This window comes from Sus scrofa, chromosome 15 (genome assembly GCF_000003025.6).
Source record: "Sus scrofa isolate TJ Tabasco breed Duroc chromosome 15, Sscrofa11.1, whole genome shotgun sequence".
NCBI classification, from domain to species: domain Eukaryota; kingdom Metazoa; phylum Chordata; class Mammalia; order Artiodactyla; family Suidae; genus Sus; species Sus scrofa.
This window is the reverse complement of record NC_010457.5, coordinates 134,184,887-134,212,460: the sequence shown is the minus strand read 5'-3', so window position 1 is coordinate 134,212,460 and position 27,574 is coordinate 134,184,887. Positions and strand designations below refer to the sequence as shown.

General features: G+C 46.4%; 1 protein-coding gene across 1 annotated transcript in view; it reads right to left on the bottom strand.

The window, feature by feature from the left end:
- The window catches only part of TRPM8 (transient receptor potential cation channel subfamily M member 8), an 82,658-nt gene extending 55,513 nt beyond the window's left edge, over nt 1–27,145 (bottom strand). Inside the window, exons 1-13 of the mRNA XM_021074741.1 lie at nt 27,115–27,145; nt 26,223–26,347; nt 25,730–25,805; nt 25,335–25,521; nt 19,269–19,425; nt 18,436–18,447; nt 17,513–17,702; nt 14,425–14,597; nt 10,286–10,460; nt 8,937–9,004; nt 6,185–6,382; nt 1,265–1,367; nt 33–151 (exon numbers count right to left, since the gene is read on the bottom strand). Of these exons, the coding sequence (XP_020930400.1) occupies nt 33–151; nt 1,265–1,367; nt 6,185–6,382; nt 8,937–9,004; nt 10,286–10,460; nt 14,425–14,597; nt 17,513–17,702; nt 18,436–18,447; nt 19,269–19,425; nt 25,335–25,521; nt 25,730–25,805; nt 26,223–26,347; nt 27,115–27,145 (1,614 nt within the window). The remainder of the gene's footprint in view (nt 1–32; nt 152–1,264; nt 1,368–6,184; nt 6,383–8,936; nt 9,005–10,285; nt 10,461–14,424; nt 14,598–17,512; nt 17,703–18,435; nt 18,448–19,268; nt 19,426–25,334; nt 25,522–25,729; nt 25,806–26,222; nt 26,348–27,114) is intronic.

Here is a 27,574-nt window from a genome sequence, read left to right as displayed (position 1 = left end):
ACTGGAATAACCCAGGAGGGCTTCTCATTTACCTCCCATCGGCGGTCATTGGTGAAAATCTCATCATTGGCTAGGTCCAGCTGGTTCCATTCCAGCAGGAGCTTCAGCTGCCCATTCCAGTTATCCTTATCTTGTTCATTGGTGCTAAAGGCTGTAAGAGGACAGGAAGAAGATTAGCTCACCAAACGCCCAGAAATAAGAGAGTCAGAGCCATTCCGCAGGGCCAATTATCAGAGCCATTCATCCAAGGAGATGCTAAGCATGTTCTCTTAGAATCAGACACTCAGAACTGTCATCTCACTGACAGTTTATTTTCACTCATTCTTATCTATACTCTGTATGTCCCCAGCTATATGACGAGGATAGATGCAGGTGATACCATCTTTCCATTTCATATTCTAACAGTGTGGAATCATGGTATGTTGATATTTTTCTGTAGATTCAGATTCCATAGTGTTACATTTCTAGGACCATGTCTGACTTACCCTATATCTAAACCTATGAAATCATGAGATACATTATAACAGTGTTCCACTTGTATCCCAGAACTAATATTTTCTGTATCTACATATCTCTACAGCTGTCATCCAATTTTAATAAATTGCCCCACAACTAAATTTCTGACCAGCACAATAAGAGTGTTTCTAAGAAACAGTTGATGCTTAAATTGCACTTCTGAGGTGCCTTGCCCTACACTGCATGCCTTCCATATATTCACCAGGTGGCTCAATCCACATGGTCTTTGCCGAGGATCTATTTACTTCAGATAACTCCACCTTGATGGGATTCTAAGACAGCAAAGTTCACAGATGAGGATCTCAAAACTGTGGTTCATTCATAAGCTTTAGGAGATGTATAAGCCCCTGAAACTGAATGCATATGGGTGCAGTGTGTGTGTGTGTGTGTGTACACATAGGTGGAATCCTAAGATGAAGGTCCATAGCTTGTACCACATTCTCAAAGGCATCTGAGAATCAGATAAAGATTTTAAACCACTACTGGACACAGCTCTTTGGAGAGCACTACAATTATACTGAACCAGTATTTTAATGACACAGAAATTCTTGTTCTGTTAAATACATACAACCAAAGAGATTTAACTCAGCAGGTCAAAAGATGCTCTTCTAACTTCCAATCTATAATCATCAAAATTAAGTGCAAGATCATATTTCAGCAAAGCTGTTGAAAAAAATAAACGCGAGCCATTAAAAGCCACAGAAAGCAACACAAAGTTCACACTTCTAGGGGAGCTATTTTTACTCACCTTTGTACAACGCATAAGAGATTGCATTGCTCACTATTTCATCCCCAGCTTCTTCGATCTTGATAACTGTTAACAGGTGGGAACTTTCGAGAATTTCTTTGAGCTGGCAAGATTTAAAGAGCAGAGTGGTCAGCCAACTGATTTCAGTCATAAGGAGGATAAACTCCTCTCTGTCGGGGAGGAATCTCTCATTCTACTTTTTTTCAGCCCATCTACAGGGGCCTCCCTCATCATCCTTAGGTGCCTTTTGAACAGTGTTCCACTCCCCTACAGCACCTGTACCCATAGCATCTAATTTCTAAATTGGAATAGCAAGTCCTTGACAATGAGGATAAAGTGTGAATTCTACAAGGGCATGCCTATCAAAAAGTCCCTATCAAAATGCTAAGAGACTCGCTGACTAGGGGTGAGTGTGTGTGTGTGTGTGTGTGTGTGTATGAGAGAGAGAGACATGGTAGGCACTCAATTGTTGAATGAATGAATACATGAGAAAAAGACAACAGAAAACCACAGAAATTATCCAAGTGTGGTCTTCAGGGCTTAGACTATAGGAAGGAAAAGTTCAAAGACAACTTGGCGACTGAATAAAGAGATGAGGAATTTGCTATATCTTTGGTGATCTTTCTTTAATGGTTAATTTTTAAAGCCTTTTTAAAGATTAAGTGCTGGGGAAGAGGCGGAGCCCCTGATTTCAAGGTTTCAGGTGTTGGTGAGCTTGGTGGGAGCTTGGAGAGGAAGAGTTCCTTCTAGAGGAGGAAGCAAGTCTGGCTATGGTTAGACGGAGTTCAAGGTGGGCTTTCTTTGCAACATTTGCGATGAGGATCTAGAACTACAGAGGGTCTCAGCTGGGGGAAGAGGGAAGCCTTCATGAAAGGTGATGATGGTGGACTAAGAAGGGACCCTGCATCTAGGACCAGAGCAGACCCTGGACGTATGGACTCTGGATATAGGACCAGACCAGACCTTGGAAATCTAGACCTTGGACCATGCATGCACCGCCAGGTTCACAGAAGCCCTATTCACAATAGCCAAGATATGGCAACAAACTAAATGTCCATTGAAAGATGAATGGATAAAGAAGATGTAGTAATATATGTATATAATGGACTGTATACTACGCAGTCATAAAAAAGAATAAAATAACATGCAGCAACACGGATGGACCCAGAGATAATCCTACTAGATGAAGTAAGCCAGAAAAAGACAAATATGATGTTACCTACCTATGGAATCTAAAATATGATACAAATAAACTTATTTACAAACAGAAACAGACTCATAGACACAAAACAAATTTATGGTTCCCAAAGGGGAAAGGCAGAAGGGATAGATTAGGGTATGGGCTTAACAGATGCATATCACCATCATAAAACAATCAGGATTATCTAGACAACAGGTGCACATCACTGTGAATCAGGAATTCTCCAAACAAGGACCCACTGTACGGCACAGGGAACTATATTCAATACCTTGTAATAACCTATAATGGAAAAGAGTCTGAAAAAGAATACACTGTACACCAGACACTAACACAGTATTATAAATCACCTACAAATAATTACATTTCTATATTCAATAAAAAAATATAAAGGCTCTTGGATAGGACCTTAGGAGGTGACCTGAAGGCTCCAGCTTCTTGGGAAAGTGGTCTTAATTCAAAAGGCACCTAAGGATGATGAGAAAATAAATGAAAACTGCAGGAAGGAGTTCCCATTGTGGCTCAGCAGAAACGAATCCGATGGGAGGAACCATGAGGATGCAGGTTCGATCCCTGGCCCTGCTCAGTGGGTTAAGGATCCGGCATTGCCATGAGCTATGGTGTAGGTCGCAGACGCGGCTCTGATCTGGCGTGGCTGTGGCTGTGGTGTAGGCCAGCAGCTATAGTTCCGATTTACCCCTAGCCTGGGACCCTCCATATGCCGCAGGTGCAGCCCTAGAAAAGACAAAAAAAAAAAAAAAACCCTGCAGGAAAACACAAACTGCAGTGGGTGTGATGGAAAGAGTGGGGGGCTCCAGCATGAAGGAAAGGCCCTCAGACCATGCTGGCGGCCTTTGCTGAGGCCACGGAAAGGGGTTCAGCCACAACAGGTAGGGAGGGTCCAGGTCCAGAACCAAAGACTCTGGGGCACAGGTGGGGGCAGGCAGCAGGGGGGGGGGGCTGAGAGATCTTTTCCTCCAAAATGAGAAGGAAGAAGGAGAAGGTGACTATGGATACAGAGCAAACCAATGGGACCAGAGACATCGCAGGGGTACCTACTTCATCTCCCCTCCCCACCCACCTACTCACCTCCTCTGACCCTCACCCCTCACGGCAGCCAGTGGGGGCTGCACTGTATACACTGGCCACATCTCTCCTGCCTCAAACCCTTCAGTGACTTGCCATTACACCTGAACAGGACCAAAGCCCTCGTAAGTCCTTCCACCCACGGTATCCACCCTCACCTCCATCTCTCAGCTCCTCGGGCAGCCATGCTTATGTACCATGCATCTCAGGACCTTTGCACATGCTGTTCTCACCAAACAGCCCCATCCCTCACCCCTGGAACCCTTGCCATCACTCAGCTCACCGATCCCACGTCACTTCCTCTGGGAAGTCCTCCCCTGAAAGGCATTCCACGCCAGGCCGGGCTGTCTTGGCCCCGCGTACCCATGCTACCTTTCCTCGGAATGCCCACTCCAGGTGGAAATCAGACAGGGCATTGTGCTATAATCACTCAACATGAACTTTCAGTTTCTGTTCCCTCTCAGAGGACAAGCACTCTCTCTGGTGAGTATACTGTTCTTTCTGAGGTGCCTATTCCAGAACTTGGCATCGTACAGGATGTGTTCAATAAACAAGTGCATAAATCCATGTTTGAAATGAATGAATGAATGAATGAATGATATCTCGGTTGGCTGAGAGATTGGGAGATTTTTCAGGATCAAGTTCTCGAGAAGGTGGGGAGTAGGTACAGTGGAATTACCCTGACAGCATCGTAGGGGGATGAGGGCATGGACCCAGTGGGGAAGAGCAGTCTCTTAAAGAGGATGAGAAACTGTGAGGCCAGGCTTCGGGGCTTCAAGGAGATCACCAAGAGGTTGCTCAAGTAATAACTGACTGAGTGTATACATTCAGTAATTAATAATTCCACTCTTGCACTTGGTCTTTTGGGAAATCACTACCAACGAGGGAAGAAAAAAAAAACAACCATATGAGTGCATAATTAAAATGCCAGACTAATTTTTATTACTGATGGATGTCTTCTGACTGGCATGATTATAATTAGGATAAATCATTAGCATATGAGTGTGAATTAGACACGAATCCGAGAAAGGATAATATAATTGCAGAAAGTGCAATGGGTCTGACATTTAGCCTACTGAATTCAGATGAGTTTCCTGCAGTGGCTTCTTGAAGCAGAAATCAAAATCCCGCATGAAGGGTGTGGGGACCCATAAGGTGACAAAGCCCTTTGGACATGACCTGGCCTGGACGCTACAAGCCAATTGGCATGAGGAGTAAGAAGAAAGTCGCTGGAAGGTCCCCCGGGCCATCTTCGGTGGGTGTGTCTAGGCCTCGCCGTCTCTGTGAGTGTCCTGCACTGACCCCTGAAGTTCCTCCATCCATCACGGGAAGTCCCCTGTCGTAGGGCACTCTACATGTGATGTCTTAGGTTGATAGCTACACTCTGGGATGGTTCCCTTGATCTGTGCGGAATGCCTCACCCTGTTTCTGTCTGAATCTGTGGAGGACTGAACACCACCGCTTTGGGGTCGACGCTGTTTCTTCCCTCACATGTTTTCATGCAGAGGGCGTGCCATCGGAATTACGTCCCTGGGTCTCCCCCACCCCTCTGCTTACTGCTACTCAGGGTGAGGGAGTGTGACTTTTTGGCTTTGCCCAGTCAGCCCTGTCCTGCTTCTCAGCTGGGAACTGCTTCGGGCAGGGGGCTTACTAGTGCTCTGCTGTCTGCATCAGCCACACACGCCCAGCCTGATGGGGGCCAGCAGCCATCCAGGACGGCCTCCTTCTGGGCTCAGTATAAGGAGGCCCATTGTAGCTGCACTCCTAAGCCACATCTCTCCATTGAAGCTGATATTTCCATTCAATGAAGCTTATATTTTAATCTCTCTATTCACCTGATTCTTGTATGTCCGTCTCTCCACTGGACTTGGCCAAGACACAAGAAAATCCCAGCAAGAACTTTCATGTAAAACCATCAGCTTTACCTCTTTCAGTAAAATCTGCAAAATGCAGTATCTCAGAAGGAGCATCATCTCAGCATCTGTTAGACCAGGCATCATTCAGCACCAACACTGACCCTCAGCTATGGGAAGAAGATGCATCAGCAGTTTTAAATTCTGCATCTTAGTGATGAGGCTTAATCCAGAAAGGACTTGTTTCCTGGTCGCTTTGACCCTGCTGTACCTCATCAAGATAATCGCCTGATTACCTACTAGTGCGAAATTAAATAAAACCAACAGGGTCTCCTATGCATGAATTTAGTACAGGGTACCTGGCAGCCTAGAAGGCTGGGTTGATTTTACTCATTATTTACCAGACTTTGTCTTGTCCAGCCTTGCTTTAAATAATGACAAGGGCCATACTACTAAATCCTTGTTATTTACTGTTTAGCACAGAGAACTATACCCAAGATTGTTACCGTAGCGTAAAAGAAGGAACATTAGCTTTGACAACAGGCAGACTGGAGTTTAAGCCCTGTATGCTACTCCTTAAGGGGTATGGAGTCGAGGCAAGTCATTGAACTTAGGTGAGCTTCAGTTTCCAGCAGAAAAAAAAAAAAAAATGTGGTTTGGGCCAGAGTGCAGTTTTAAAGTCACTGAGAAAGTATAAAGCACTGGCAGGTGCCAGGGGCGCTGGGCATTTAAGGAGCGCCCCCCCCCCGCCTCCGCCTTGAACTTGCTTCCCCTATAACTCACCCATTTGATCCAACTCTCAGTTTCCTCCTCTGGCAGCCGGGACACCGTGCGGGGTAAGAAGCGCACCAGCTTCTCCTTGATGACCGAAGACGTCAGGGCGTCCTCCACCTCCACCAGGCTCGCGATCACATCGGCAATCTGCCCGGAGCCCTCCACCACCACACAGGGGATTTTACTTTTGATGGAGGTATTTATGGCCTGGGAGACGAGAGACAGTCCGCCAGGTGAGCGACAGAACCCAGCTCGGGACCCAGGCTCCCACCGAGCTGGTTAACAAATCACGCTGACGTGTCTCAGCACTTTAAGCTCCGAGGGTTTTATTTTCAATCAGAAGAAAACCAAGGAGGTTCCCATTTTGGCTCAGCAGTAATGAGCCCAACTAGTACCCAGGAGGATGTGGGTTCGATCCCTGGCCTCGCTCAGTGGGTTAAGGATCCAGCATCGCTGTGAGCCGTGGTGTAGGTCACAGACGTGGCTCAGATCATGCATTGCTGTGACTGTGGTGTAGGCCTGTGGCTACAGCTCTGATTCATCCCCTAGCCTGAGAACTTCCATATGCCTCAGGTGTGGCCCTAAAAAGCAAAAAGAAAAGAAAACCAAATATTTGCAACCACTTTAAGAATCAGAAATGGGAGTTGCTTGGTGTCTCAGTGGGTTAAAGATCCAACATTGTCACTGCTGTGGCTCGGGTTACTGCTGTGATGCGGGTTTGATCCCTGGCTGGGGAACCTCTGCGCGCCATGGGCACAGTCACACAAAAAAAAAAACAAACAAAAAAAACAAGAATCAGAGATGTAAACCAGTCAAATAAACAACCAGGTCCTACTGTATAGCATAGGGAACTGGGGAAAGACCATGAAGAAGAATTACATATGCATAACTGAGCTACTTTGCTGCACAGCAGAAATTAACACAACACTGTAAATCAACTACACTTCAATAGTTCAAAAGATTTTTAATTTTTAAGATTTAAAAGAAGAAACATGAGCCAATCATATTACGTCCTGTGCTAATACCAAATTCCATTACGAGGACACGTGTGGCTGGCAAGTTTTCCATAAATAAATGCTTTAAAATATCTCCTGAATATAAATTTTTTTTTTTGGCATCACAGATTTGAGTGACAATGCTTGAGATGGTTGATAGCTGATCTGAAGGAGGTTAACAATATTCAGACTTTTAAGGTCTGAAAATACCTTCGCAGCAGCAACCTACTCATTCTTTGCTAGGTCGACCCATGTATTTCCCTCCTCAAATAATTCCCCCCACTCCTTTCATTAAAAAGAAAAACATATTTTCTTTCTGGATAAACCTCTTTCACACTTTTCATTCCTTGAGGAAACCCCTAGGACCAGCAAAGGGGACTCAGGTCTGAAGAATTTTAATCCCTCGACAGCAAGACACAGTGACGTACAGAGTGGGGACAGAAGAAAGGGCAAAGCCCCTTCCTTTAGCCAGAGTTGAACACCTTCCTTAGAGAAGACGGAGCCTGGAGACGGCGGTGCCTTCCTGAGAGTGGGCAGAGGGTTCCCTCACAGATCAGGCTGGGATCCCTCCTGACCTCACGACCTGCCCTAAGGGGGACGTCGGGGCTGTGCGGGGGCGGGAGTGGGATGATGAGAGAGTGAGCTGAAGGATGAGGGGGATAAAGAGCTCAGCTCTGGGTTCTGTGGGTTGTGAGCTGGCTGTGCAGACTTGCAGGGAAATGCTGCAGAAGTGCAGTGACCAAGGCCCACAGCAGCCCTCTGGAAACTTTCACCGTAAACCTAAAATGTGGGAGATGATAAACACAGCCAAGTTCAATGCCTGTCTTTGCATCTCTCTTCCTCTTTAACGTGACTGCTTCTTCATGCATTTCCATGCTATTTCACAGTAAAAAAAAAAAAAAAAAAAAAAAAAAAATCTCTAATTTTTCTCTGAAAAGCCTTGCCCCGAAAGACTTTTACTCACTAATAGTCTCAGCAGAAGATCTTTTAGTAGCTGCTTCATAAATACCTGCTGATGGATGAATGGATGAATGAGTGAATGAAAAGATCATTGTTATAGAAAAGAATAAACAAAGAAAAGTGCCAGATGATAACTCCAAAAACTCAGCCAGAAATTTCACGTAACGCCAGGCGGGTATGATCACAGCTCATCTCCACACAGATGAGGGGCCATGGTTTTCCCACCATGCGGGTTATAATCCCTAAGTCTTGTGTGTTAACGGCAAGCCTTCTCTTTGGCAGGCTAAGACCAAAGCCAACGTTAAGTGCAGGGGCTTTCATGTTGCTACAATGTCTTTTTTTAAATCTTCTCAGCTAAGGAAACAACCAAAGCCTGTAAGGGCAACACTGTGTGGTGGGAAAGATGCTACTTACTGTAGAAAAGAAATGAGTCCAGTTGGGTTAAGCAAGCCCCAAATCCCTGAAAATACAAATGTGTTGATTTAACATGGTTGAACAGAGTTCCCATTGCGGCTCAGTGCTAAAAAAAACAACTAGTATCCATGAGGACTCAGGCTCGATCCCTGACCTCACTCAGTGGGTTAAGGATCTGGCATTGCTGTGAGCTGCAGTGTACATCACAGACGCCACTCCGATCCTTCATTGCTGTGGCTGTGGTGTAGGCTGGCAGCTGCAGCTCCAATCTAACCCCTAGCCTGGGAACTTCCATATGCTGCTGGTACAGCCCTAAAAAATAAAAAATAAAAAATAAAATATTGAAAAAAACATCGTTGAATAATCTTCAAGAAAACCAAACCAAGTCTTACTTTCAGAGTCTCTTTCCCACCTCCTTGGGCAAAACACACAATGGGGATCTTGCCACCATAGTTGGAATCTGTAAAATACAAAACATAAAACTTATTTTGGGCTCATCAGAAATACTCACCTGCCTCAAGGAAGTGGTGGATCAGGAGCTTTGCCCCCTGAGCCCAGAGTATGGGGTGACGGCTACAGATCTCACTGACTATCTATCACTTGATCTTAAACGTTGCACCTCTGAGCCCCAAACAGGTCACACTGCAATTTGTTACTGACATTTAAAATGCTAAAGTCTATGAATGACTGATTTTTTCTAATATATATTAGTCCAGGTTCAAGTTTCTCCTTCGATAATTACACTTTCACTCACTTTTATAATCCTATGCTTTCTTAAGTGGGTGAAAAATGTGCATAACTCTCTGTTCTTTCAAGAGAGAGCATTGTAGGGAGTGGTTCAACAGTAAGGAACCCGACTAGTATCCATGAGGACGCAGGTTCAATCCTTGGCCTCACTCAGTGGGTTAAGGATCTGGCATTACTGTGGCTGTGGTGTAGGTTGCAGATGAGGCTCGGATCTGGTGTTGCTGTAGCTGTGCTGTAGGCTGGAAGCTGCAGCTCAGATTTGACCCTCTAGCCTGGGAACTTCCATGTGTTGAGGGCACAGCCCTTAAAAGAAAAAAAAGAGCAAGACAAAAACAAGAGAGAGAGTATTGCGTATATAAACATCTTCCGTCACATTCGTCCCACTGAGAAAGGAAAAAGGTTGAGATTATTGCCAACAATTCCCCAGAGTCTATCACTAGATCCTGAGGTCATCTGGTTCCACAAAAGGACACAGCTCACCACCAACATCTCAACAATAGGAAGAGAGAGAGAATTTATCGCTTTCCATAGCAGACAAAGGCTTTACTCAATTGCTGCCTTCTCCCCTTGAAACCAATGTTTTAGGTGGTTCTAATAAATAGAAGTAGTCAGTACTCGAAGAAGTAAACCATCCGTTAAGGGGGTTGATTTTTCTCCCTTCTACCCTAGCTAATAGCATTGCTTCATCGGCTCAGATTTGCCGCTGTGGATTTTACTTGGTCTTAAATGTTGTCGAGCAGAAAAACAGACAGCAGGTCTCTCTACTGACAAACCAGTATTTGTCAGTGCTGCAGCCCGCTGAAGGGGACATATCACGGCAACCCTGGAAGACGCGTCTCTGGCCTGTTAAGGAAGAGGTGTGACAGCTCCTCTTTGGCACTAGAACATCTGATTGGGTGGGTTCACCAGGCTTTCCTCAATCCATGGGTGTTACTGTTGGTGCCACTGCTGCCCCTGTTATGGTTCTCTAACGTCCCACCTCCTCAAGACCGACCTTGAATAGTCCGCTCCGAGATGTATTTCTCTAGCTGATTGCGAAGCTTCGCCTCCACTGTGGGATGCCCGTGGCCGCCGTTGTCCACGAGCAGCAGGTGAGTGTGGTTGTTGTCCAGGATGTACAGAGGGTCTCTTTTGAAGTCATCCATAATGTACTGAGCTGAAAAATATCCCTGAAAAGCACAGAGAAACCTGCCTTTGAGATTTCTTCGCTGGTCAAAAATGCACGATGACATTTTTATAGGCTCCTGTAAGGTTTACCCTTTGGGTTCAGTGATACTGATGCCTCCTCCCAGATTCCTAAGTACAAAAGGGTCTTCCGGATCTTATAGTACGGGCCATCATTTTAAATCTGAAGCAATGAAGGCTCAAAATGAAGGCAGGGTCACTTGCCAATGGTCACATAAATGGCCAGAGGCAGGGTAAGAATCAGATTCCCAACTCAGTTCTTGTTTCATCACTCGGTGCTCTTTTGTATAAATGCATTGAAACTGACAGCATTCAGGAAAGTGTGTGTGTGTGTGTGTGTGTGTGTATTTCTAGACACACACATACACACACATATTTGTGTGTGCACGTCTATATAAGGTAGAAGTAGACATAGACACACACACACACACACACACACACACACACACACACACATCCACATCTGTCTGGAATCTATCATCTGCCAAGACCTGTGCCAGAGTCTAGGGATTAGACAATGAATAAGACAGAGTCCTAGCCCTTGAAGAGCACACAGTTATGTGACCAAAAAGAAGTAATTAAATAGACACTGTCTTAACTCTTAATAACAGAGAATAAAAAACTGCCACAGGAGTATAAAGAAGGAAGGTCTTGACCCTCATGACCCATTCAAAGGTGTCCAGTTTTTAAAGCATCAGGGTGACTTAGAAGGTGTTTAACCTGAATGGCAAGAATGCAAGTTGAAAATGCAATGAGGAGAGGAAGGTTGTTGACTCTATTAACGACATATATACAATCTGAACAAAGGCAGAGGGAAAAGTAAGACTCAAATGTTAGAGTTCTCTTCTCCAAGGGACTCTTGCCTAGTCCAGGAGCTCCATTCTGGAGAGTTCTCGTCACGACACAGGAGATCACAGTTGCAAGGCAGGCCCCAGATGTTTGACAGAAGAACAATACCAAGTTTTCTAGAACAAGTCATGTAATCCTCACGTCATTTCTACTCTTCCAGAACACAGCCCCAATTCCAAAACCTTAACAAGGAAGGATCCACAGAAATAAAAGCCAAAGACCAAGCTCTCCAAGGAATAAGAATACAAAAACCCTAAAAAACCATTGGCTAATTAAATGGTATATTTATCTTATATGTTACATATTTATTTATTACACAGAAGAATTACTAAAGAAAAATTAGTGTGGTTTCTAGGAATCAGCCAATTTGATTACGATCTAAAGGAGAAAAATAACTCGAAGCAAAAAGATATTTCACACTCAATATTCATTCTAGATCTAAAACTAGAAATGAAAGGATGGTGTCTTCGAGACTTTTTTTTTTTTTTTTTTTTTGTCTTTCTGCTATTTCTTGGGCCGCTCCCGCGGCATATGGAGGTTCCCAGGCTAGGGGTTGAATCGGAGCTGTAGCCACCAGCCTACGCCAGAGCCACAGCAACGCAGGATCCGAGCCGCCTCTGCAACCTACACCACAGCTCACGGCAACGCCGGATCGTTAACCCACTGAGCAAGGGCAGGGACCGAACCCGCAACCTCATGGTTCCTAGTCGGATTCGTTAACCACTGCGCCACGACGGGAACTCCCCGAGACCTTTTAAGAACATAAGTAGGGAGTTCCCATTGTGGCTCAGCGGTAAGAATCCAACTAGTATCCATGAGGACGAGAGTTTGATCCCTGGCCCCTCTCAGTGGGTAAAGGATCTGGAGTTGCCGTGAGCAGTGGTGTAGGTTGCAGACACTGCTTGGATCTGGCGTTGCTGTGGCTGCGGTGTAGGCCAGAAGCTGCAGCTCTGATTTGATCCCTAGCCTGGAAACTTCCATATGCTACAGGTGTGGCCCTAAAAAAAAATATGCATATTGAACCTTTAACCAAATCCTACTTGCTGGTGAAACTCTAGACTCATTCCTACTAACTCTGCTCTCGGGTATCTTGGGCACCTGCCCTGACACCTGCTACCATTAGTGTTATTTGCATTACAGGCAAGGCAACAAGGTGAGCAAAAACTGCAAAAAAAAAAAAAAAAAGTGTATTTAAATGGAAGATTTCTTTTTAAAAGTAACAATTTCTACCAATAATAGGGTTGCAAACATGGGATACCCAGAGTCTTTTGAAAAATTATCAGAACAAGGAAAAGAGTTCTGGTTCAAAACAACAAACCAATCACAATTTTTATGTACACCAGCGAAAATCACCTCAAATATCACACTGAATAAAAGACCCCATTTGTAACAATAATAAAAATAGAAAATACCTACAAAGAAGGTTAAGAAGAAATACGTAGGACCTAATGAGAAGAAAAAGGGTAGACTTTCCTGAAATACAAATACTTGCATAAATGGAAGGACACATCATAACACTGGACCATGACTTGATATTATAAGAATTTCCATCTTTTCAGCATCAGCTTACAGTTTTAATACAATTAGACTCAGTGAGCATGAAATTTTTAGTGTGTTGTTTCATCTTGTGGTTGTAACCTGACAAAGGAACTTTAAAAGGCAAGAGCGATGAATAAAGGCATGAGCTGTCTTTTTTTAAGCAACAGCAATTTTTAAAGTATAGTACCGGAGTTCCTCGTGGCTCGGTGGGTTAAGGATCCAGCATTGTCACTGCAGTGGCTCAGGTTACTGTGATGATGCAGGTTCAATCCCTGGCCCAGAAACTTCTGCATGCTGCAGGCACAGCCTCGCCAAAAAAAAAAATATCGTAGTGACCCAAAAAAAGAAAACGAGCTAATAGAAGATGAGGAAAGAGTCCTGAAAGAGAGCCTCAAAATCACATCAAACTTTAGCGTTTGTGACATGCAGTAGTGTTTCAGGCCAGCTCAATCTGGGTCTTAGTACAGCCCCATAATGGGGTTTATAATAAAATCACAGGTAGAAACCACAGAGGAAAAGAGGACCAACAAAGTGATGCCTATAGGTATTACGTTCAACCTATGCCAAAGATCAAACAGTATTGCTGGGGGGACAGGAAAGAAACAAGGAAGTCAGCCACGAGATCATATGACCTTGCTGCAAAGCTGCTCTACCTGAGGTTATCATCAATCAACACTAAAAGGAGCACTACCATTAGAGCATCTAAAGATGGTCCATGGAAATGCTTTCCCACTCTCCCTCGCCCCTTATGGATCTCAAAAACGGTTACAGACACAAACGTAAGATAATTTTTTAAAGAATAAAGAACCATTGTAATTCCCCGAATTCTGACCATTTACTGCCTAAACTTCCATGGCCCCCAAGGGAAGAAGGTGTAAGTTAAATTGGGATTTCTGACCATCTGGCCCAGAGCTGTCAGGCAAAGAACACCTGTTGCCTAAGTTGGTCCTCAACTCACTGGAAATGCTCTTTTCAAAATTCCACACCTGGTACAAAACCCCAGAGGTCTATCTGATCTCTTGAGCATGACACGCTCATTTGATTACTCTCTAGCGATGCTCACAGGAAATCTGGGGGAGGGGCTGTCTCACTGTAAACCAATCAGCACATCGTAGATGAACTATAATACAAAAATTTTTTAAAAAGAAAAGAAAGAAAAAAAAGGAAGAATGTGGTTCGTTAAAAAAAAGAGAGAATAAAGAACCCGACTCTAACACGATTTGCTGGGAACACATTTTAAGGAACAAAACACATTCATTGGTAACCCCTGCCCAGGAATTCTTTGCGTATGTCAGCTTTGTGTTTATTTTTATTTTATTTATTTCTTTATTTTAATTTTTTTAACTCAATGATTGTGTTACATTTATATTTGTACAATGACCATCACACATGTCAGCTTTGTTTCAAATTCCTGAGTCTCCAAAGGACTCTAATCTAATCTTCTATGGCCGACTTCCCCATGAGCTGACTGCATCCCAAAGCCCCAGTGCTCCCGACAGAGCCGCGCGCCACGGTCTTTCTCTCCATGACCTAGCAGACCCCGTCCCTTCCCGCCTGTACCTCGACATCACAGGTCCTGATGAGGGTGTCCCTGTTGGAGACCATGCCCCAAGCGGCGATGCCAATGGCCACGATGTTCTCCTCCGAGTTCCTGCTGATGGTGTTGTCTCTCACCACCTCCCCAATGTACTTCATCAGCCCATAGTGGGTGCCTCCAGTGAGTATCCAAGCGCCTGTCCACAAGGGGGAAGAACGAACACTCAGTGACTCCGAGTAATTTTCTCATCCTGCACTCACAGACCCCTAAAGAAGCCCCACCCGTGGGCACCAGGACGCAGCAGACACATCAGCATCGATGGCCACATTTTAAACTACCATGACCTAATCCACATGAAAGGAAGAGGAAGGGATCGCCAAGGTTTTAAGAGATGCTGTTTAAAAATATACAGATATCACCTACATGTGGAATCTAAAGTCTGGCACAAATGAACCGACCAACAGAACACAGACTCAGACATAGAGAACAGATCTGTGCCTGCTAAGGGGGAGGGGGAGGCAGTGGGATGGATGAGGGGTTTGGAGTTCGCAGATGCAAGCTGTTACATTTAGAATGGATAAGCAATGAGGTCCTACCGTACAGCACAGGGACCTATATCCAGTCCTCCAGGATAGAACACTATGGAAGATAATATCAGAAGGGGATCCAGCCCAAGGCTTGCTCCCCAGCCTCTCCTGAGCAGCTCTTGTAACAAAGGCTCAGGAGTCCCAAGGCAGCCTCTCCCAGCTGTTCAAAATTCCTTTTGTTCATTTTGTCTCCATTCTCTAATGCTGCTACTGTCTTCCACATAAGGGACACATTTAGAAGTCATTTCAATATTTTAACCTAAAAGTTATGCAGTCCATAGCAGTTTCAGATTTAATTCCTTTAGCCAGTTCTCCCAGGGTGTGAATTCCACACCCCTCAGCACCCAGCCTCCTTCCTTGAAAGGAACAGTTGTCAACTCTCTTTCAAAGGAGGCAGCAAGGAGAAGCAAGGAGCTCTCCACCTGGCCAACCCAGAAGACAATAAGACAATCTTCCCGTTCTGACGCCTCACCTCCTCTAAGTAGATGTCCCGCTGCAGGGTCTTTGGTCTGCTTTGTTCTACTCTATCCCCAGCGCCTAAAACAATACCTGACACCTAGTAGGCATTTAAGAAGTGTTTACTGAATGAGTAAATGATGTGTGTTCAGATTCAGCAGTAAGGAAGCTGAGCTACAGGGTTTCCTAACCAGGTAACTATCTGCTGTGGTCCTCTCTGGTTGGTCAGGAAATTAACAATAAATGGCAGGGGACGGGGGCGGGGGGGGGAGAGAAAGGGGGGGCACCGTTTCTTCTTGACATGAAAGAAAAACATATCTAAAATAAGACATGCTACCTTAGTTCTGTCCACCGATAATCTTAATAAAGAAGTTTACTGGAGTTCCCGTCGTGGCGCAGTGGTTAACGAATCCGACTAGGAACCATGAGGTTGCGGGTTCGGTCCCTGCCCTTGCTCAGTGGGTTAACGATCCGGCGTTGCCGTGAGCCGTGAGCTGTGGTGTAGGTTGCAGATGCGGCTCGGATCCCACGTTGCTGTGGCTCTGGCGTAGGCCGGTGGCTACAGCTCCAATTCAACCCCTAGCCTGGGAATCTCCATATGCCTCGGGAGCGGCCCAAGAAATAGCAACAACAACAACAACAAAAAAGACAAAAGACAAAAAAAAAAAAAGAAGTTTTCTAAATGTTGGCCTTAGATAAACTAATACTTGTGAGGCTTTAATAAACAGAATCTAATCTTGAGGAAATATTAATCAAACTCAGATGGCACCACGTCTGCAGAGACAATTTGCCTCTGCTCTTCAAAAATGTTCTGAAAGACAGAAAAAAAGCTAAAGAGCAGTTCCAGAGGAAAGAAAGCTTTTCCGTTTTCTAGGATATGAAGAGCTAAAAGGATTGGAATCCAGACAGAGGAAAAAAAAATTTTTTTTTCTTTTTTTTTGCTCTGAGGGACATTGTTGGGATAATTAGCAAAATTAACACATGGACTTCTTGTTAGATAACATTATTGGTAAATATCAACTTTCTCAGGTTGGAAAGTTGTACTGGGTTATGTGAGAGAACTATGCAGCCTGACATATTTAGGCGCTAAGGGTTATATCCGAAGTTTACTCTCAAATATTTTTTTAAATCATAATATGTGGATGTTTACAAAGGGATAAGACAAATGGGAAAATGCTAACAACTGGTAAATCTAAGTGAAGGGTGTGCACTTATTCATTATATTATTCCTACAGCTCTTCTGCAGGCTTGAGATTTTCCCTAATAAAAAGTTTAAAAGAAAAAAAAATAAGCTGAAAATTTCAAATAACAAAGCCACCGTCATTTGTTTTGGTCTCCATCAGACAACCTGCCCAGCACTGTCACGGTTTCCAAAACACATCATGGACCCCAAACTAAAGAGCAAACATTAAACTTTCTTTCTGACTTCCCAGACAAGTCTGGAGTCTTATATGGAAAGAAATGAAAGAGAGAAAGAAAGAGAGAAGTAAGGGAGGGAGCGAGAAAAGGAAGGAAGGGAAAAGAAAACTTGAGACAGAAGACTAAAAAAAAAGTATATATATATATATATATATATATATATATATATATATATATATATATCAAATTACGCACCATGAAGCACCTTAACGCTGATTTTTTTTTTTTTTTTTTAAATAAATGTGGGCTTGGAGTTCCCACTGTGGTACAGCAGGTTAAGAATCCAGCATTGTCTCTGGGTGGCAAAGGTTCAATTTCAGCCTGGTGCAGTAGGTTAAGGATCCAGCATTGCTGCAGCCCTGCCATAGGTTGAGGCTGCAGCTCTTAACGCTGATTTTAAAAAGCTGCTGTGCCCCCCCCACTCCCAGCCCGCCATCTGCCAGTGCACCCGGCCTGTCCTTTCATTTGAGGAGCTTGCTTCCAATAAGATAATGATTAATCATACAATTTTAGACCATCCGGATTCTGTCCCTGAATGGCGAAGAATCGCATCCCGCCGCCGAAGACGCTGAGCAGCCTGAAGGGACCAAGCGCTAGCGCAATGTCGCGCCGCAGGGACCCGCCCGCGCCGCCCGGGCCCCCCGCGCACCTTTCGACTGCGCGATGTAGATCAGGCGGCTGACGATCTTGCGCATGCGCGGCTTCAAGGCGAAGTTCTTGGCGCCGCCGGTCACGGAAATGACCAGGTGGGGCGTTTTCAGGTGCCAGTGCTGGGTCAGCAGCTCGTAGAGGGTTTCTGCGTCGGTGTCGCAGGACAGTCGGATATACTGTGGGGCAGAGGGGAAGCATCAGGATCCGCTCCTGTTCTCCTGATCCTGGGGCTTGGCCCAGCGCACCGGCTCCGCTGGGAGGGGGAGAGGGGAGCCGAGGAGGGTCCCCGTGGGGCAGTGGAAGGAAGGCGGGGAGTGGAGGGGATGCAGACGCCCCTCCAAGCCCCTTGGAGAACTTGGGACTTTATCCTAAAGGCCGTGGGGCACTGTGAGATTTTGTTTGTTGATTTCTTTGGTTTTTGGCCACCCCGTAGCACATGGAGTTCCCGGGCCAGGGATCAGATCCGAGCCACAGTTGTGACCTTAGCCACAGCTTCTGCAACGCTGTATTTTTAATCCCACTGTGTGGGCTGGGATCGAACCTGCGTCCCATTGCTCCCAAGAGGAGGTGTTTGAAACCAAGTAGAAATGGAATGGGATTTATGATTTAGGGAGCCCTGCGGCAGCCGCTTTGCCTACAGCCTATGGGAGGAGACAGGTAGGGAGAGCTTCTGGGAGGCAAGGTAGAGGTGGCCCGTCCTGGGACAGAGGCCTTGGGAAAACAGAGTGGACAGAGCTGGGTGTCGGGGAGGTCCTGGGGCTGCAACTGCAGCGCTTGGGGGTGTGCAGTCAAGGCCCAGCTTCCAGCTGCCTGTGGCACTGGGATCCAGGACACAGGAGGATTTAACAATGGCCAACTGAAAACTGGCACTTGCCCTCTGCCACAACAAGGATGAAGTCACTGGCCACTGTAGTCACTGACCTTCAGCACCCCCTGGAGGGAGTCGAGAGTGGAGATTGGGAGTGAGGCACGCTGCGCTCTGAGAAAAACAGACCCAACAGGCCTTCAGAGAGATAGTTTCAGGAGATTTTATGAGCCTCAATTCTTGCAACTTCCTATATCTAGAAAAGCGCTGAAATCTTTAAGAGACATCTTCGCCTCGTGACAAGCAGCAAGCCTCTGCCAAAATGTGTGGCCTAATTGTATACCCGCCGCCCCCCCTTCACTAAAACCATGTGCTACTGACCTTCCCCAGTACCTCTTTGGAGCAGTTGTCTGAGATGCTGTCCCTCGGGCTATGGTCCTCATTTTGCCCCAAATAAAACTTAACTCACAACTCTCATACTTTGCTTTTTTTTTTTTATTATTCAACCCAATCATTAAACATCTTTGTAAAATCCTACATAAGAGCCTGCAGTGTGGATGTGAAGAAGAAAATGTTGCCTGATTCAAGGCCACATGTATTCTCAAGAATGTCATAGGCCAAACTAAACCAGATGACTCACAAAAGCATGCGTCAGGCCTTTCATAGCGGCAAGGGTCAAGACGGATGTTACCTGAATGCCTGCCCTGTGCCTGGAGAGAGGACCCTGGGTGACGAGCCAGTCATCACCTGTGGAGCATTGCAGTTGCCTGTAGTCTGATCATAGCTTTTGATTTTTTGCAAGATTTAGACTTCTTCTGTCATCACTTTTGCTTGATTACCCATCTCCCTTATCTCCATTCATAGTATTAGACAATTCGGGGTAACTCAAGAAAGCCCACACCCTGTTAGCATTAGGATTAGCTACTGAGAGTAGAAAACCATTGCTTACCTTCCCTCTCTTCCCCAGGGTCTCAAACTGAATATCCCCAAAGGCATCAGTGGGAAATTCCTTGGTGTGCTTCTTGTAATTCCATTTCTCATTCTGGTTGATCTGGGTGCCTTCGATGTGCTGGCTCTGGGCGTAGCCACACTTGCACACGTTTTCCCTGAGCAGAGTGAGATTGACGGGAGGCAACAGATTTCATTACACCTTCAGCTTCAACAGTCTGTCGTGTTAATTAGACTGGACTGCACACGATTAGCTTAAATAAACCCTCAAAGAGATTTCACCATCGCGTCTAATTTTCAGACTATTTTCACCATCTCGGTTGTTTAAAAACTATCTTGATGTTTAATCCCCATGACACAGACGATCCACGCAATATAATGGAATTGTATCTCCACTGAGAATAAAAGAAAGCAGGTATGCAGGGAGAGTTGGGGCTAAAAGACAGAGGGAGTTCCTGTTGGGGCTCAGCGGAAACGAATCCGGCTAGTATCCATGAGGATGCAGATTGGATCCTTGGCCTCGCTCAGTGGGTTAAGGATGTGGAGTTGCCATGAGCTGTGGTGTAGTTTGCAGACGAGGCTCAGATGCTGCATTGCTATGGGTATGGCATAGGCCGGCAGCTGTAGCTCCGAATCAACCCCTAGCCTGGGAACTTCCATATGCCGAAGGCGTAGCCCTAGAAAGCAAAAAGAGAGAGAGACTATTCCTTGAGTCTCCATATGTTCCAGCTACAGTCCTAACCATTCTAGACTCCCAGCCACTTCTCTCTCTTAGGTTCTGAGTGGCATTCCTATTTTCTTGGAGTAAACCTCCCCTGAACCCTGTTTAGGTTAAGCTAGTTTGGCTTCCTTGTAACCGAAAGTCTTAATTACTATAGACTATGGCAATTACCTATATTCAAAATATATGTCAAAACATTCAGTATTTTCTAGAGCTATAGAAGTTGAGCTAGAACCTGGATCCAGAATCACACCTCCAGCATCAATCTTGCCTCCTATTGGGGACAGTTCCCAGGTGGCATCACTCCTTTTGGCCAAGGGAAAAAATCAACCAGAATTGATCACAAATTCCTTTAGTCCTTTCTCTTATTAAGCCCCTGGGGGCACTTCCTGAGCCAAGGCTGCTCTTGATAGCTTCAGGGACCTCCCCACTAGGGTCCAAGTTGGCTTGCTCCCCTCTCTCTTTAGCTGTTACTGTCCCGCTAGCCTTGGGGTCTGTCCACACCCGCCCAAGCTCATTGCAGGATTGGGGAAGGAAGTCCTTGCCCAACCTGAGACTGACTCTCAAGTCTTTTTCCCTTCCAAGAATAGGGATGTGTCTCAGGTCACCTTGACCAAGAGACTTGTCTGGCTCCATCTTGATGATCTTCCGGCTGGTAGCCCTCCAAGAACCAATTTGCACGAATTGTTTTACAAATGGAGAGGAGGCCAGAAAGAAGGCCAGGATGCATCAGAAGCACAGATACATGGAGCAGGCACTAGAGGGGCAAAGAGGAGAGATGGAGAAGACAAGACACTTGTTCTACCCCATACAAGTCCAAATCCTATAGAGCTCCACTGTCAATAGTGTAGCCACTAGCCACGTGTGGCTATTTAACTTAAATGTAGTATAATTTGCAAATTCAATTCCTTGGTTGCACTAACCACATTTCAAATGCTCACTAGCCACAAAAGGCTAGTGGCTGTCCTATAGGACAGCATGGATGAAGAATATTTCCATTAGAGTAGAATGTTCCATTGCACAGAGCCTGTTATAGCAAAAGTTATATTCTTCCTTCTTCTACCTCAAACCCAGCATGGCCAAGGCAGTGAGAATTCAAGAGAACAAACCCAGATCCAGGGATTTACAGACTCGGGAGGGCCAGGAGGCGGCCCCAAAGCTGGGCAGCTAGTGCCTCCAAGGGCACCCAGCAGCCAAGGCCATGGTGAGGCATCACTTTCCAGTGACCAGTCAAGAAATAGACATCCACAAGGGTATAAAGTAGAGAAGCACCCGTGGTCTGGACTTAGCACCTGTGAGGCAACACTGGGGAGACTTGGGGCAGCTAGGTCAGCTAGTGTGGCCAATAGCCACAAAATTACAGTATCACGAGTGAGGCAGAATATTAACTCAGGTAGTCAGTGTAGGAGCATGGGCTTCGATGCATTCTTTGATAAGGTTATTGATTAACATTTGAGGCTTAAGGGCTCCAGAGAGTAATTCCCACAGGCCTTGCTTTATTATAGGCATTGTGCCTTCTCCACAGGCTTTGTTTACTATAGGAAATGGGCCTACCCCCACATGGACTTTAATCTCTAACCCACCCCTCAACTGATAGAAAAGGAATGAGAGGAAGGGTGACTCAATCTAAGGAAAGAGAAAGACAAAGAAATCATAAAACTTATGGGACATTTCCACTCCTAAAACCCATATTGGACACGGACTGATAAAGACAACTGAGCAAGGCCAATGAGAAAAAAACTGCATCTTTCTGGACCCCATGTAGGTACTCCCCCCATCTTTAAGGGATAAAAACCCCTATCGGACAATAGAGAGGTGGGGGGGGGCTCTTCTCCCCACTCCCAGCAGCCCTGGGAGCTATTTTCTTTCCTTTAATAAAGACTTTGCTTGCTTGCTGCCTGTGAGTTAGCCGAGTTCATACTTCGACTGCATAAACAAGAACCGAGATTCCGGGAACATCTTTCCGGCCTCATTATTACCAGTCACTTCCCTTGATTTCCTTGTCGGATGGGTAATTCAGATTACACAGAGCATCCCCACTGCTATGGAGGGATGAAAATAATAAACACAAGAAGTTAAAAGCTTACAGGGTGTGGACTCTGGTCTATAACCTTGGGTTCTCCTCTGAGATGAGAACTGGAAGATCCCAAGATGCTCCTGTCCTCTGCAGGTTTTATGGAGGCCGGGGGCTGCTCACTGCATCTGCCTTCATCTAAAGCAGATTCGATCTGCAATCAAGCACCATAAGGTGGCAGCCATAGATCTGCCTACCTGGCATCTCTTTCTCCTTCTGCTAATCGAAACAACCTGATTTCCCTTTCTGCACCTGGTCCATGTGGACACAACATCCAAGGCTGGCCAATCACCTAGTCCATTGCCCAGCCCCCGGGGTTAGAGGGAGCGCATGGCCCAAGCCAGGCCAATAAGAGCCATGAACGTAGACCCAGGACTTTGGATGGAATTGTTAGGAACAAGGCCCTCTTCCCCCTGGCGGGTGAGCTGAAAAGGTGTCAGCCAGAGTTGTGGTGTCCATCCTGCCAGGGAAGAGCCTGCCCAGCCAGAGAAGGACAGAACCACAGGTACAAAGAAGCAGGGTCTCAGTGACATTGAGCCCTGGATCTGGCTGTGCTTTTCAGCCACCATTCACTTAACCCAGTTAAGACTGGAGAAGGTGCTGATGAACACAGTCTGCCTGAGGTGGGGTCTTTTTTAGAAGGGGTAGCGGCTGGGCTTAAAAAGAATGCACAACTCGGAATCAGAAAACTGGGTCTGGTCCTTTATTTCTCCCTGGTGGCCATGTGACCTGGGTGAAATACTGACCCCTTCCAGGTCTCACTTGCCTTGTCAGTCAAATGAAAACAGCAACTTCGCAGGGCGACTGGAGAATGAGCCATCAAGTATATAAAATCCCTGTGATATAGTCAATCCCCAATAAATATTTGTTGAATGAAGCAAAGAATCCAAACTGTGTTTTCTACCAGTTAAGCAAAGAGATGAACAGCAAAATCTTTCAAGGAAACGTGGGGATGAAACAGCTAACTCAAAGAGTTTGTACTCTATCCAGCTGACTCATAATGACTAAGTTCATACCAGTGGCAAAATAAGCATCTCTTACTTTCTCCATGTTTATTTTCTAATTCACACAGAGTAAGAAAACATATTGATGGTAGGAATTTTATGCATTACTCCACTGAATCTTTACCCCGGAGGTATGCTTGCTGGAGTTTTAGGCTAAGAGGATTCAGTTCAGAAAAGACAGTAATTGGCTCAAGGTCAGGCAGGGAGTCAGGTGGGATCCGAGGCTGATTCCAAAGCTCTTGTTCTCTCCCTTCCACCTTCCTCTGTGCACTGTCTCTGTTCAGCAGAATCAACGCTTTAATACAAATTACAGCAGCAACGATCCAATTAATACATTGCTAGACTCTCTTTGATCACCAGTAGGGAAAAGAGAGGGGGCAGAGGGGACCAAGGTGGGGAGTTGAGGGGGACTAAAATCACTTCTTTAGTTCTGGGGCACCATCTTCAGAAAAGACCAGCATCCATCCACACATTCACTGGCCCTTTAGGTGACATTTGTTGCTGGGGCTGCCCCTCAAGGCTTTTGTGACTCAGTCTTTGATGTTTCAAAACATGCAAGACTTAGAGTAGATGAGCATCTGGTTAGATGGTGCAGAGGCTTGGTGTCACCTGCCAACCTCTATAAAACAACAAGGTGCATCACCACGGCCACTCCGGTGGGCTCCTGGGCTCGTGGGGATACTCAAGAGAGCGACAGCCTCTCTTGAATCTTTTACCAGCTACCACCAGAGCTAAAAATATGCAATGAAACGATACCTCTCTGGGGACAAGCTGCTTGCCAAATTCTTCCTGTTCACACACCATTTCTGAGAATTGCAAGATGCAAACAGCTTGAATAATGAACTAGGGAGCATTTGTTTGTTTGTTGTCATGGTTGTTAATAATTTAGTTTTGAACATGGTAGTGAAAACAGAGATAAAAGAGTTTGCTTACGTGGCCTTGGAATCTTTGGTAAAGAAGACACACTCCCGTTTCTTAAAATTTGCTTGAATGAAATTCACCAAGTCCTTCAGAGAAAGAAAGAACGTTGGAATAACACACCACTAATTTGTCCTCACCCCCTGCTGATCTAGTAAACAATCTAAACCTACTTCAAAAGTTTTAAGAATTCACCACCATGGAGTTCCTGTACTGGCTCAGCCGTAATGAACCTGACTAGTATCCATGAGGACACAGATTCAGTCCCTGGCCTCCATCAGTGGGTCAAGGATGCGGCGTTGCCGTGACCTGTGGCATATGTCGCAGTGGTGGCTTGGATCTGTGTGGCTGTGGCTGTGGTGTAGGCTGGCAGCTGCAGCTCTGATTTGACCCCTAGCCTGGGAACCTCCATAGGCCTTGGGTACAGCCCTAAAAAGACAAGAAGAAGAAGAGGAAGAGGGAGAGGAGGAGGAAGAAGAAGAAGAATTATTCACCACCTATTCCTAGCACCTTTTCATGCTTTTAGAGCACACAAAGTCTGCACAAAAAAAAACAAAAAACAAAAAAAGCAAAAAAAAAAAAAAAACACACAGACACATATATTTAAATTGTTATAACTAAATGCAAATTTTTCTAAAAGTTACTTGACATTATCTTGTAACAAATGTCATCATGAGCATACAAAGTATGCTTTTCTGACTCTAAGGCAACTGGGGGAATATAAGCATGTGTTGACAGTTTAGCATAAATCATTTAGTGTTGCAGATTCTCATTCCTCTTACGCTTGCTTTGCAAAAGACGGTATGTTCTGAATATTCCTTCTGGATGCATCCGCCCTCCCACAAGCAAAGGTGTTGGGTCGCAATCACCACCACCTTTTCTCCTTCAAAATACTTTCTAAGCTCTTCACTGATTTTAAATCTTCTGAACACAGATGAAGAAAACTCAACAGATGTATAAGCTTGTGAGATTAATGATGGTGGCGGAAGGGTGGTGACAAAAACTGCCTTGTGAAAAACTCTCTGAAAATTCACTTTGCTGAGAGGTGTGTCCTCGGGCTCAAACCGTACCCACCCAGCACTGGGATGTACTTGGGTCGTCTCAGAAGTTCTACCCACAGGGCTGCTGGCATCTCTGAAGGGTGAGAGATTTGAAGGGAGCAAGAAATCCATCTAGAAATCCGGTGGGAACCGGAAGGAGCGGGGCAAGAGAGAGGCAGCCTTTGTCTCCCAGAGGCACCAGGGCTTGCACCCAAGTGTGATCTCGAAAGGTCTTTTCTGCCCTCCCAGGGGGCTCTCCCTGCTGGGAGCGGGAGCAGGGGACACTGGAGAGGCCACCAGCATGCTTTGCCTGTCGTGTAATTCGCACAGGACTGGGGCCAAGTTGACAGCAGGTGCAGATTCGAAGGAGGTGCTCCATGTGGGGAGTGGCAAGTGCACTCCGCCAATCACATCAAAATACTGACAGGCCCAGCACCCCCGAAGCGCCGCCCCATCCCTCCGCCTTCCAAAGTTGGCCACCTCCCAGACTTTTAACACTGCAGTTGAGAGAAACCCTGGTGTCAGACGGAGTGCCTGCTGACCAATGAGAGCATTCGCTACGCCCTGACAAGGACCAGACACCCTCGAGGTGTCGCCAAAGACTGGGGTGGGAGGGGCAGTGCAGCACAAAGGGGGGGCCTTCTGCGGACGCCCCCACCCTGAGTCCGCTCATCCCTAAGCAAGGACCAGGTGTGAGGTCGCTACAATGGGAAGTCCTGAAGGCCACATGCACGCAGGCTTGGAACAAGGAGAAACGCGTGCCGAAGAGCACAGCTCGAGGCTACAGCAAGAGCAAAGGCAGACCCAGAACGAGCTCCCGCCAGAGTCGAAGAAAAGGATTTCAATTCAAAACTCATATTCAGGGTGAACCCACAAGGCTGGAAGCCAGACTACCAAGCACTACGTAGTAAAACAAACATCGAAAGTGCAGTATTTAAGACTTTGTAAAAGTCAGTTAACAAGTGGGTTGTTTAACAACGTGCTATGGTTACAAGCCACAATCTTGAAAACAGAACGCTTAAAAAGCAGCTCAGAAAATGCCTCTACCTTCCGTATAAATAATCCACAAACGAAATACTATCCGTTGAGAAATGAACTTTCTAAAGAAGGGGTATTGGTTTGCAAAGAATCCAAACTGCAAAATGATGCTTTCTGACATAACAAGGGCAGTGGGGGCGCGGAAGGGCCCTGAACTCACGCTCTCGCTGTAGGACACGTCTGTGCTCCGAGATGCGCTGGAGTACAGGGTCCGCGTGCTGTCCAGCATGCCGTTCCTCCTGTTCCTCATGCTGAGCCGGGCGCCCTTGAAGGACATCTCTTCTCCTGTGAAAGGATGGGGGTGGGGGTAAGATGGGGTCACGAGCGGAGAAAGGGCTGCCCTCTTCTCCCCCGTCGCCATGCGCTGTGCCTCACGCGCATCCGCCTGCTCGCATCAGGCAATTGGACCCCGCCGCTGCTCTCCTCTCCCCGTTCCTCCTTGTCCTCCGGGACCCAGCTTGAGCTCTGTTTTCTTGGTACTGGATCCATGGCCACTGATGCCTGGGCAGGGCCCTCCTGGGGGCCCCTCTCCTAAGGGAGGTAGGGCCGGGCATCCCAGACCCTCCGCCACACGCACACACAAGACGTGCTCCCTGGCTCCTCCCCAGTTAATGGATCTGGAGTAAAGGAACTTGGAGAACTGTAAGTAGCTCCTTGTGGCAGCTGTGAGAGCCCTGACCTGATCCAATGGCGTCAAGTGGGACAGGAACCCTGAATCGGCCTTGAGGGCCGGTGTGCTCTGAGTCAGCCTGACACTTGGAGCTGGCACATGGGTCCCAGGGACACCCAGCAATTCCTTCCCAGGCTCAGGAGCAGACTGTTAGTCTGGGCATCACAGAAGCCTCAGCTGCCATGGAGATGGCTCTGGGCCACCCTCCCTTCTTCTGCTGCTCAGACCCTCCCATCCCAGCGGCAGGAATCCTCTATCCCTCTTGTCTCCCAACACTATCTCAGCCCCGTGTCCCCAAGAGCTGCTACACATCCCCTGTTGTCCAGCAGATGCAGCAAACACATTTCTAGAACAAAAGCATCATCTGTCTTCTACACCCCACCTTCCTGTGTCTCCTCCTGGGACTGCTGCATGTCCCCCCCAATCACCACATCCAAGTGGCAGCCCCACCCCCTTCACCCTCTGCAGCTTGCCACCTGGGCCCTGCTTACTTCCCCAGCCAGATTGCACCCACCTCCCTCTCCTTCTGAACCCCTTCTTTGCCATCTGGATCCCACCGTCTGTCTGGACGCCTCCACCCCAAACACTCCCCATCTGGTTATCTCCTGCTCACCCTCCCAGCCTTATGCATTCTTTCTCCAGGGAGGTGCCTGTGACGCCCAGGCTGGCACAAATGCCCAGTGACCTGTTCTGGAAGCACCTTCTACTCTCCACCAAGCCGTAAGTATCCTGATTTGTCCCATGGTCTGTTTGGCCCCTGTCCCCCTGCTTCAGTCAAAAACTATATCTCAGAGCTCCTGATGCAGCACCAAGGTGCAGGTCTGATCCGCAGCTCAGCACAG